General features: G+C 39.2%; 2 protein-coding genes across 2 annotated transcripts in view; one reads left to right on the forward strand and one right to left on the reverse strand.

The window, feature by feature from the left end:
- Positions 1-959, reverse strand: part of ppap2d (phosphatidic acid phosphatase type 2D) — a 20467-nt gene extending 19508 nt beyond the window's left edge. The window contains exon 1 of the mRNA XM_020932199.2: positions 183-959. Coding sequence (XP_020787858.1) covers positions 183-390 — 208 coding nt within the window. The 5' untranslated portion in view covers positions 391-959. The remainder of the gene's footprint in view (positions 1-182) is intronic.
- LOC129408687 (uncharacterized) overlaps positions 1-9571 on the forward strand; it is a 10974-nt gene extending 1403 nt beyond the window's left edge. Inside the window, exons 2-5 of the mRNA XM_055152926.1 lie at positions 5672-5825; positions 7940-7987; positions 8203-8266; positions 8351-9571. Coding sequence (XP_055008901.1) covers positions 5709-5825; positions 7940-7987; positions 8203-8266; positions 8351-8736 — 615 coding nt within the window. The 5' untranslated portion in view covers positions 5672-5708 and the 3' untranslated portion in view covers positions 8737-9571. The remainder of the gene's footprint in view (positions 1-5671; positions 5826-7939; positions 7988-8202; positions 8267-8350) is intronic.
- Positions 9572-12357: the final 2786 nt, after the last annotated feature.

The following is a 12357-nucleotide window of genomic DNA, read 5'->3' on the forward strand; positions in this document are numbered from 1 at the left end:
ATGACAGTTTCAGCAACCTTCCCTCCAAAAGGTTATAATTTCATAATGTACTGTGTTGTTGTGGGTAAATATAGGCCTACTTAGCCCTCTACGGTTAACTTCTATAAGTTGGGAATACTTTAATTCATATTCGGGTTCTACAATTGTTTACATTTTAATATCATTTAGTGTAAAATGCTCACCAACACAGAGGCAGATGACATCCAGGCCGACCAGCACTCGCCTCTTGGTGCACAGAGGTGTCTGCTCCGGCTGCTGGCTCAGAAAGTGTTTTCCAGCTCCGTTCTCCTTGCTCTCTCCCGAGGCTCCACAGTCAGCCAGCCGCAGCTGGAGGTCTGCGTCCCGGGGCAGCGTGTCGCTGTGGCCGCCGGTGGAGTTAAACTTCTGCATGTCCGTGTGTCAAACCGCCGGCTATAGGCTACGAGCGCGTTCAGAGAGATGTGCGCGGCGGGTAGATTGTGTAAAAAGTCCTAAGTTTTTAGTCTCGCTGTCGCCCATGCAGCAAACCCATGTCAACGAGTTTGACAGCGTGAACTTGGTCCAAAGCCGCTTGTTAGCGCGGGTGACTCACAGTTGTTTTTCTGAAGTAAAAGTTGAAAGTAAAAGTCCATGAAACCTTCGTAAAACGATGTGGATGTTAATTAAAACTCCTGACGACCTAAAACTTTTGTGATCTCCTAAACTTTTACTGGGAGCGTGTTCTGGCTCTGCTCTCCCACAAGACATCCATCTGTAAAGCGCGCACAATGACCTCCCCACTGTTAGTTTTACGCCTTCAAAGTAAAACACGGCCGGAGGAAGTGCTCTTGTGTACACAATAACATGTGGTAACGACGTTTATTGCACCGGTATTCGGTTGTATCCTTGGAAGTGCCCGCATTGAATTGACGCGTTGAATTGAGCCCGTGTACAGCAAAATCGAAGTTTAACGATCAGCCTGGGGGTCACAGCATGTTCGATCCACCTGACCCGCCTGTGTAATGACCGCACAGTCTATGGTAATGACCCACTCCCAAAAGAGCGGCCCCGGTCCCGTTAAAGCGCCCCGCCTCCGCCGCGGCCTGCATTACCTCACAGGCAAACGACATGGGAAGAGACACTCTAAAACTTTTTACATGGGGTTAGGCTACTTCAGTAAAATGTAGACATCCCACAGGCAGCATAACCTAGGCCTATACTCATGGCTTATTTTATTTTATTTTATTTTACTTTATTTTAGGGACTTAATTATTATAGGGAGAATACATCCAAAGTTATCTGCTACAGTATTTCTGACATTTGGCATTTATAGTCCCTCAGTGATTGATAGACATTTATTGTAAAGTCTCCTGTTTAAAGGAGGTTACAGGTTTAGATTTTCCACTTTATGGTAAAGTGCTTGGCTGATGGTTTATACACAGTGCGCTCAGCCCGAGACAGACAGATGTTGGCGTTATGCTCACTCTTTGTAGTTTTCTGCCATCTGCTGTAAAGACTGCAGCACTTCAGAAGACGATGCACGACATGATACATGGATTTAGACGTGTCCTACTGACAATTGGCTTTTTTAGGGATAGTCTAAACTTATAGTCGTGTATATTTCCAACTATTTAAATGAGCATTAGTTGTTTTAATAATTGTGCTTTGTTTCTTTGACAGGAAAGAGACTAGACTATCACAAGTAAGGATTGTAGGCTGGGCTACGTAGCTACGAATAAAGCATCCAGATTGACTGATTTATTTTTTTTCCCCCCATACTTTATTGATTCTGCAAGTTTTTGTTTTTTTTTTTGTATTATTGTAAGTGTATTTGCTGATCACTAGATGGCAGTAAATGTCTTTTTGTGGCGAGCAACTGTTAAATGCTGATTCGAGGGTAGAGTAGCCAAAATGTACTCCAGAGTAACATTACTTCAAAATAACACTAATCAAATAGAAGCACAAAGTACTAATCTAAGAAATTACTCAAATAAGAGTAAAAAAGTAGGCTATTTGGGGAAAACTAGACCTGCTCAAGTAACTTAAAGAGTAACTGCTGGAGCATAACTGTTTTATAATTTGAAGTGAATTGTAATTGGACAAAATGTTAAAATAATGCACAAAAGCTGATATTTTCAAAGTATACACACACAATTAGACAAACTTAATCATATCTGAAGGCGCAGTGCAAGAAACAAATCAGTTCATCTTGTCAACAAAAAGCTTTTGTCAATTGTAGACTTACTCACAGTGGGAAGAGGAACCAAAACTTACTCACAGAAGAGTGCTGTTACACCAATATATTACTAAAGTAATAGTAAAAATATGCGGTGAGAAAAGTACCACCTCTGATGCAGATACCCAATAAAGTGCAGAAAGCTATAAGAAAGTGTCAAGATAGTGTCCATGTAAGTAAAAATACATTTTCTAAAACTCCATGGGTAAATGTATGGTAGTTATAATATTCAAGTTGTATACTTCTAGTTCATTCAAACTATTTTATATGACTGCTCACTTTCCGCAACTTTCTTTGTTTCAACAGAGTAGATACAAAGACACTGAAGCAATGCATGAGTAGCTTAATCCTGTATTTGAAGTTTGAGTGTTCATAAAAAAACAAAAATAAAATAAATCTTTGTCACCTATTCCCACCCCCAGCTTTGTGGCCTATTACAATAAAAAAAAAAAAAAAGTTGCAATGGTCGAACTGTGAAATACCAGAAAATGTACAAGAGGCCAATGTGTTCTTTAAAGGTTAGGGGAGCAGGTCAAACTGTCCACTGCTGTAACCACTTCTTTCATTGTCAGTGAATGATGAAAGCACATTAGCAGTTTGGTGCAAACATATAACAAAAACCAAAAGTAATAATGAAATAAGAGGAAGACATAAATACATATTAAAAGCATGAAATAAAACAAAATACTGTATATAGACTAAAATGGACAGCATGGACTATGTGGAGACGGTTTTCACTGTGGTCATCTAGACACTGTTTTTGCAGTCAAGATGCTTCATCTCCATCCATTTTCAATTTGATGGAACTGGCTTGAAGCATTCTAACCTGAGTTTATTGAGTCCAGCCCCAAAAGGAGGAGTTTTAGAGTGAAATTGACCTGCCATTGTTTACTTGTTATTATTATGGGCTGTTATTGTGTGCTAGTATTGTGTTGTGTATTGGCTGTCTCACCTGAACATGACGGGATGTCTTCATGTTCAAGGACTGGGAATACTTCTGTAAACAGCTGATTATATCTGATTCCACCATTTCAAATAATACCTAAATAATAAAATAATTATAATAAAATAAATCAAAGCCAGTTCCAACAAATTGAAATGGTTTCTGGAAGGGAGCTGAAACCGAGAGACTGCAGTTGAAACTCTAAACGCTGAACCTTTGCTGGATCAATGAGGGCTTCACACTATCTCAAAATAAGGAGTGTAAATAATATTGCCAGTATTTTGAAAGTAGGTCTAACATTTTTTGTAATCATGACCTTTTCTTCAGAAGTAAATTGTTAGGGAAATGAGTGTTTTCCCCGTACTATAGGTTGCTAACTCCCGGCAGGAGAATTTTTACTGTCAATGTGGGACAATCCACACATTGTGCTACTGACCCTGTTTATGTTTCCTTTGTCAAGTGTTGTATAGACTAAAATGACATAGGTCTTCCATTGGGTTTTCCACAAAGAAATACCTGCTGCAAGGGATATGTTCCTTCTTAATATTTATCACTCTCCTTTAGCTTGCTGCTGCTACCTACATCATTTGACATTTATTTTGTTCCATATGAGACATTTATTCATTGTATGGGAATTCTGACCTCAATATCGAAAGCAGTCTACAGACTTCTCTTTTACATTTGGGCGTTTTATCTACAGACCCACAAGACTTTCCCCACTTTTATGTGAGCAGTATCTGATATAAAAACAAATGTGCCCTCATAAATGCTGCTGCCTTATAGAGCTCTTGGAATTACCACAGTGGAACATGAGATGGCTGCATGTCTGGGCATGTTGTATTCACCTAAACTGTATACATAAAGCTTACTCAGTAGACAGGTGTAAAGTCTGCTCTGCTGACACAAACCTGGACCAGAAGCATCCTGTTTTGTTACCACAAAACTTTCCCTGGGCAAAGAGCACACAACAAAGTGATATTACATTCACTATCAGACTGTTCAGCTGCACACAGGGAAATCCAGCCATTATAAAGTTAATCTAAATGACATTTCATAATCAGCTGTGATGAATCAATTCTTCTTCTATCAGCTTTTTGGATGACCATAATGTCATCAGTATTTTTGCCAAATTTACTGAATATTTGGGGGGCGCCTCCCTCGGGAGGTGTTCCGGGCATGTCCCACCGGTAGGAGGCCCCGGTGAAGACCCAGGACACGCTGGAGGGACTATGTCTCTCAGCTGGCCTGGGAACGCCTCGGGGTCCCCCCGGAGGAGCTGGAGGACGTGTCTGGGGTGAGGAAGTCTGGGAGTCCCTGCTTAGGCTGCTGCCCCCGCGACCTGGCCCCGGATAAGCGGATGAAAATGGATGGATGGATTTGGTCACAGTTTTTACTATGTGGGCTAATAACACACAAACACATGGTGGGCTAATAGAGGTTAAAGGAGGTCAAGTTGATATTACATTTTGTTCTCAAACATTTTATTAAAGGTAGGTCTAGTGAAGCCTAAATGTGTGTCTCCAATGCCTCTTTTTTGTATCTGTGAATATTATTAATACCTTATGCAGTGAAGTGTGCCCAAGTGTGATACTAGTTATGATAGTAATTGTTTTCTCATGTGAAATAGTAGTAATAGCAGTGGTATTATAGGTCTATACACAGAGTATTAGTGGAAGCAGCAATGAAAAAAAAAAAAAAAAAAAGATGTATTGACACTTTGCAGCAGATGTCATTAGCATTCCCTGGGCCTGTGATGCAAACTCTAGGCTTTGCTCTGTCTGAAGCTCCATTAGACTTTAATCTATTAACACAATCTGACTATAAAGAACTGACGCAGTTGGAACTACAACAGGTGGGCTGAAAACTTTTTTTGACAGCGTTTGCTAATGTGTGCATTGTCTCTCCATGACAACATTCCACCATAGATATATACATAGAACACCCCAGCATGATGCCATTGCACTGTATCAACTGGATGCTGATTTTTTTCATCACTGCAATCTCTGAGATTTATATCAAAAATCGTGGGATACTTCTTTCCATTATTATTTCTAAAGCATAAAAATAGCCTACTGAATTTGTCACTATACCCACTCATGAAAAATAAACAATGTCTTACAAATGTCATTATTTCTTGCTGACCTTTACACTAATAGTTTCATTAAGTACTTTTCTATGTTTTGTCATCCTATACATGACGATGACACAACCGACCACATTAAAACAGAAGTTGATCATGATTCATGGTAGTTCTCCTATTTTCCTTTCCTGACTGGTGAATCTGTCTCCATTTATCTTGTATAGTACAGCAAATAAAAGAAAGGGCCTGTCCCAGTACTGTGCACATGCGATCTCACTCCGCTGTTTGTCTGTTTGTCAGGGGAAAGTACCATCTTTGTAGTATTAAAAAGACACTCAGGAGGAGGCAGTGATCAGAGACTTCAGGAAGCTGTTACACTGCTACTGCTGCTGTCACTGCACACTGAGGAAACTACGCACAACACTTCTCATTTCGTCTCATTTTCACTTCTCAGTTTGTCACTAACTTTTGTGAGACCCCCAACCCTGACGATGTCCCAGTCCAAACACAAGACCCTGATCCGAGTGCTGCTGTGGTGGGTTGCCCTGCTGTCCGTCTGCCAGGCTGCTCTGTTGGTGCTGTTCTTTACTAAGGGGCACTTTGGGAAGGTAAGGCTACTATAACTTATTTCCATACTTTATAAAATACACAGAAATGGTAGATATAATGAAATATTTAGCAAAAATAATAATCATTAGAAATGTGTGGCTTCATCAGTGTAAGGTTTTGTAGTAGTGTGGCACCTGTGCACTACAGCTGCACTCTGATGTGGTCGCAGGTGCTGAGTAACTCAGCATGTGCGCCGTATTTGACAATATCATAACATGACATCATAACAACGATATGCATATTTTTCGTTAATTTTTTATCTTTTTTTTTTGTTGTTATTTTGAGTTTTCCCTAATTCCAATACAAACTATTTATTAAAGGTTCTATATAATGCAAAACTGACACTTTAATGTGCTTTAATGTTATAAACATTAGAGCCCGACCGATATGGATTTTGCTGTGGCCGATATGAAACCGATATAATGAGAGTTGGAGCTGCCGATAGCCGATATAATCGCCGATATATTTAGTGATGTAAAAATTCACTGTAAATGTTGAATTGTTTAAAAAAAACTTTTGGCTCGGCTCACTAAAAGCTGCTGGTTCTTTCGGCTCCAGAGAGGTTCTTCAGATTGTTTTGTTGCAAGCAGGACTAAACCAGAACTGAATCAGGACTGAACCAGGTCTAAACCAGGACTGAAAAAGGACTAAAACAGGACTAAAACAGATCTAGACCATATGTAAAACAGGACTAAACCAAAACTGAACCAGGACTGAGTGTCGGGACTCGGTCTCTATCTCGTGCCCAAGATTAGTCGTGTTTTATTTATTTTATGCTAAACTACAGCCAAATATGCTATTTTTTTTATCCTATGTACACGAAAATTTCTCAAAGTTTCGTTTTCAGCCGCTGCCGCTGTCAAACCAGGTGTCTGCACGCTGCGTTAAGAGAAATAAAGTGAGAGAAAGAGAAAACACGGCTCCTAATAAGGATCAGGCTCCCGTCGTTCGCTTCAAAGAGCCGGTTCTAAGAGCCATTTCGTTCGCGACCGACCCATAACTAGTAAAGAAACTATCGCTATTAGCCTTTAGCCGTAAATGCTGCACGCCACGGTAATTAATTATATGCGCAAATGTCATAATTCACACGTCTGTTCACAGCTCATTTACATATCAGTGCAGGTCCAGCAACAAATATACAGACAATATAGTCACTTTACAATAGGCCAATAGAAAACAGTCTGTTTATGTGCGTGAGCTACAGCAGCTAATCGCTAATAACAAATGACCAAAACTAGCTTCAAAGTTATCATATTTCCAACACTCACCGCTCACACAGGCTCCTCCTCACATCACAAGTCTGCACTAATAAATGTTCTTTTAATCCAGACTCAAACCGATTGTCCGTAAAAAGAAAATAATCTCAGTGTTTGGATCTGTGTCTGCGGATGTAAACAAACACACGTGAGTGACGCGACTCTGGGGGTGTGTTCAGGGACAGTACTGACACACACAGAGACAAAGGACTCCGCAGATGTGGAGCCACATATTAGGACATTTATCTGTCTGTAAATTGGATTAAATGAACATAATGTAGAGAGTCTAAGATTTTCAACGACATACAAAATGCCCACGTGAAATATCGGCCCCTATCACCTTGTCTCCAGGTGCCCATATCGGCCAACCGATATATCGGTCGGACTCTAATAAACATACCTGGAGTTGTGTTTTGTTTCATTCGCATATGTTTGAGTAATCCTGGTTGATTAGTAAGTCTACATCTCCAAAGCTCAAAATGCTCTGTTCCAACTTGTGATGTCATCTAGTGGTTCTTTTCATGTTAACAGCTCCTTTTGCCTTTTCAGTAGAGAATTCTGGCAATTCCAGGGCTGAAATTATCCAAATTATTCTGGTGAAGATTTATGAGGCACTGTATAACCACATGACATCACAAGGTGGAACAGAGTGTTTCAGCCTTTATGCAGGGTTTGTGTTAAACATGTGTAAATGAAACACAACATCAGGTATGTTTGTGATGAACAAACAGCATGATAACATAGATCAGAAAACAGGGTAACATGAGCCCTTTAACCTATGAACACTGAAGTAATTAATTTGTTTGTCATGTACATGTATTAACAATTACCATGTCTTATTTATCCATTTGTCCCAGAACGGAGATGCACAAGAGAGGAGCGTTGACACTCAGTTTGGCTCAAATGTAAGACAGAAATCATCAGTCTGACTTTATTTACCCCATAAGCACTGAAGTCACAGTCTACCCAGAAGCTCATGAAAGGAAGCTTAGTATGACGTTGTGACCACATTCGGGGAAAAGCCACCTGTTTTCTCTCTATTGACAGACTTTGAAACACACAATTTCATTCTCAGCACTTTTCATGTTCATTTTTTCATTGTTATTTTTCTTTTCCTCAGCCATCTTCTGAGAACCCAAGTTCCCAAGACAAAGCCAAAATGTTAACCTTTGAGGCCACTGGAGGTAATCTTACCTGTATTTCACCACTGTATGATTGTTCTGTAAGAAAATATCTTAATTCTTAAAAATGTTTAAACTTTTTTTCAGTTCAAGCAAATAACACCATCACATGGTATGCTTCGAACCCGAATTATGGTCCAGTTGATGATGGAGATTCTGGAGATCTCATCGTCCAAAAGGACGGGCAGTTCTTTGTGTGTCTCAGGGTAACCCTGAAGAACAGCACATGCAGGAGTCAGGACACATGTCCCCAGATAGAAGTGACTCTAAAAGAGGTAACTGGAAAACATGAAGATATTCTTACAGGTTGGATCAATAATAAGACACTGAGCACAGGTCTCTTGTGCAAGATGAAGAAGCTGTTGAAAGACAATAAGCTGAGAGTGGAGATCAAACCTCCAAATCGAGAAAAAGTCCATTTAAATAAGAACCAGAGCCACTGCTCCCTGGACATCTTCTATATGCCCAACTGAACCATGTCTGCTGAACCTGGTACACTCAATGCAAACACATAGTATCCTGGAACTGCAAAACACAAAAGAATACATGGTATTAGATTTCTAAGCAGCAGGTAGAGCTATTTCCTCACTAGTCAGATTGCTCCAGCCTCCAGTAGCCTGTAGAATATGAATGTCATGCCCAAGGGCAAGACACCTTACCTCTCCTGCCAGTGTTTTGCAACATCGTCCTTGTATATGTTAGTATGTCATGTGGTGACTCAGATGTTGTAGTTGTCTGTGTGCCTCAGGGCAGCTGTGACCTTGGACATAGCTTACCAACACTGGTTGTGTCAGAGCAGTGGATGAATAATGAACATACCTGAAAACTTTTTAAACTAGACTAAACAAAAAATTGTGGATGAATAACTGAAACTGAATATATATGGCTCAATGTTTTTTTTTTAAGCCTAAATGTATTTAAAAGTTTGATGGATGAATAGAACATTCACCAAAAAGAACATTTATTTAACATTTGGTGCATTCACTACAGATGTGTGTTTTGATATACTTAGTAGTAAATAGCTTTTCTTTTTCAAAACACAGAATTTCTCTAAAAGCTCATTTTAAGTTGATTTTAAGTTAATTTTTCCTGAATGTATTTTCAAACTTTACCTTTTTGAATGTATTTATTAATTTATTTATTGAACATTTCAGGGATAAAAAGAGTATTTCTGACTAGGCCTGTCTTGGCCTGATGTTGTTACCGACAACATGAGTGTTATTTATTTATTTTTTTTAAAAGAGGATGCTATTTGTTTTAAAATTAATCTATGTTAATCTTGATTCTCTGTTTATTGATTTAGGGGCTAAAAATACAGCAATTATTTCTCATGAATAAACAGTACTGTTTAGAACATTGGTCCCCTCTTTTTTTTGGTCTATGTTCAATGTAAACAAAGCTAATATAATATGGTTGTGTGAGTCATAGGGACCCCACTACAATGTGAAAGTGAAAGCTCAGATTCACAGACATACATTCATGTGCTTATACCACCAGTATGTCCCACCTTTCAGCATATCACCACAAATTATTAAAGTGAATACAAACAACTGAAGCCACAAGTGAGTCATCAGCCTGTAAATCAGATGAGATTCTGTTTCCAAATAACTTCTCTCCCACAGACCCGTGAGCCAGGCTCGCCATCACAGAAGTGGTTTCTACACCTCCTCCTGTGTGAATATGAGTTTTCCATGGAAACGGGTGCACACATGGGCTGGGGAATATTTAACTTTATTCATGATTATGTTTAAGTTAGATATTGTGTCTTCATGTGAGAAAAATGTAATAAAATAAAAATAGTCAAGCAATATTTTGGAGTAAATTCAGAGACAGTAGGCCAAAGCTTGGAATTTTTTTTTTTTTTTTTTCCTATAACATGAGCTCTAAAGATTCATATAGCATAACTTATTTTTACATTCTAATTGTACATACAAAGATAAGATTAACATTGATTTACTATTTTGCCTTTGATCTTAGCCACAAATGTCTTGACTGACATAAACCTTTTACTGAAGCATACAGCAGACAAATATTTTATCTCTTTTAAAATCAAAGTTCACTCTGTAGTTGCCATATCAGCTAAGACAATGCGCAGACAAATGTTCTTTTTTGATCAGCAGGTGGCAGCATTTCCCTTCTCATTATAATATTTAGCGCGCTGTTCCGTTGCGCCACAAGTGACAAGAATAACATGAAATAATAACGAGACACGACTGTGAAACTGTGATGACGAGAAGAAATATTAAACCCCCAAAATAAGGAGAAGGAAATAATGCTAATTGCGGCTTAATTCCCGTGACCTACACTTGACTCAGTCAGTTGTGTCAATTTAAAAAACTGAAAAAGGAAGTTTTCTGCCCACTGTCATCGCCGCGGAGAATTCCACTCATCTACAACGAGAAGGAAGGTGAGTCAGGGCCGGACGCGCACTGGAGCCGAGCCGCAAAGACCTGTGGGAGTTTACTAGACATTTTATGAAGAACATAGGCCTACACGAATGAAAAGTAACAAGGGTAAAAAGGTGGGCGAGACCTAATGATTAATGTGTGCGTGTGTGTGTGCGTGTCTGTGTGTGTGGCCAAACATGCACAGTAAAAAAAATAACATATAATAATATAACTGTGTAACATAATGACAGTATTTATTCAAGTAATGACTCAAACTCATGTGCCCCCTGGTGACAAAGGACATTATATGGCCCCTGGTTTAGAGTAGGGCTGGGTATCATTAAGAACTTGCCGATATGATACATACCTCAATACATAGGCCTCGATACGATACATACCTCGATACAGTGAGCTTTCGATTCAATACGATATATTTCAAATCGATTCTATACAGTTCAATAAAAATAAAAGCTAAATCATGTCTGTGATACTAAAAGTCTTTGTTACACCACTTTTTGTGCAAAGTTCATATGAAACACAAACATTTTAATCATCAAAACAATGAAAACGTCAAATGTGTCACATAAAAAAGTTTCCTTCCTCTAAACAAGCACCAAAACTGTAGCTCTGTAACAAAATAATTGAGTAAAATATACCAAAAAATACCCAAAATATCGAACAGTATCATCACATTAAGCGATACGATATATTGATATTTCAATATTTTTGCACACCCCTAGTTTAGAGTCTCATTTGAAAGGTTTGTCCCTGCATACTAAAACATGTCACCGCTCCTTTGGTCTAGGACTGGCCCACAGTTGAAATATAGACCTAAAAACATTATTTTTGAACAGCACATTTGGATGTATCATGACCTGACCAGCTAGACCCTTCTACTCTCTAAGTCAGGGTCTCCAACCTGTAGCTCGAGAGTTACTAGTAGCTCTCCAACCCCTTCTAAGTAGCTTGCCGAGGAATTTCTGAATGTATTGTGCTGAATAAGTAAAATCTGATGAATGAAATGCCTTTTACCATTGTACATATCATTTTCAGGCCTAACTCTGTGTGTAATAAATGGATAATGGTGTGTGTTTTATAGGCATCTAAACGTACCTCATCTAAGGCTCGCCGTGTCTCTTATTTATGCTCAATTTCTTGTGACTGCTAAAACTAGTAGCTCTCTGGCATTTTCATTTTGATAAAGTAGCTCAGTGGAGGAAAAAGACTGGAGACCCATGCTTTAAGTAGTGCCAAAGTGTGTGGTTTCAGCCTGTTAAGCAAGTGTGTGCAGTGCTTTGGACAATGAAAGAAGAGTACTTTTTATGTTTGTTCATTCATGGATGTAATGACATAACATCACAACTACCTGATCTAAATGACTTTTTCTGGGCTTTCCTCATTTAAACTATAATATTTTGATTGTTAATTGTGGTCACACTGGCAACTGTCCTCACTTAAAACCCAGATAAGCACAGGCACCGTGTCTTTCCAGTGCTTTCTTTGGATGAGAGACAGTTAAGTGAAGGCAGTGAAGTCATACTGAAAAGCAGTAGCGCAGTGTGTTGTGGTTTACAGCAGGTCCCCGTGTGTGTGGGTGGGAGAGGTGCTGCTGCTAAGACCACTCTTCAAAGGCCCAGTAACACCTCTGAACAGGAAACGCCGTGCACCAGAGCAACTTCAGGTGGTTGGAAAAGACTACTCTTGCCC

The sequence above is a fragment of the Boleophthalmus pectinirostris genome, unplaced genomic scaffold (assembly GCF_026225935.1).
Source record: "Boleophthalmus pectinirostris isolate CB_2022bp ecotype Guang Dong unplaced genomic scaffold, ASM2622593v1 HiC_scaffold_17, whole genome shotgun sequence".
NCBI classification, from domain to species: Eukaryota; Metazoa; Chordata; class Actinopteri; order Gobiiformes; family Gobiidae; genus Boleophthalmus; species Boleophthalmus pectinirostris.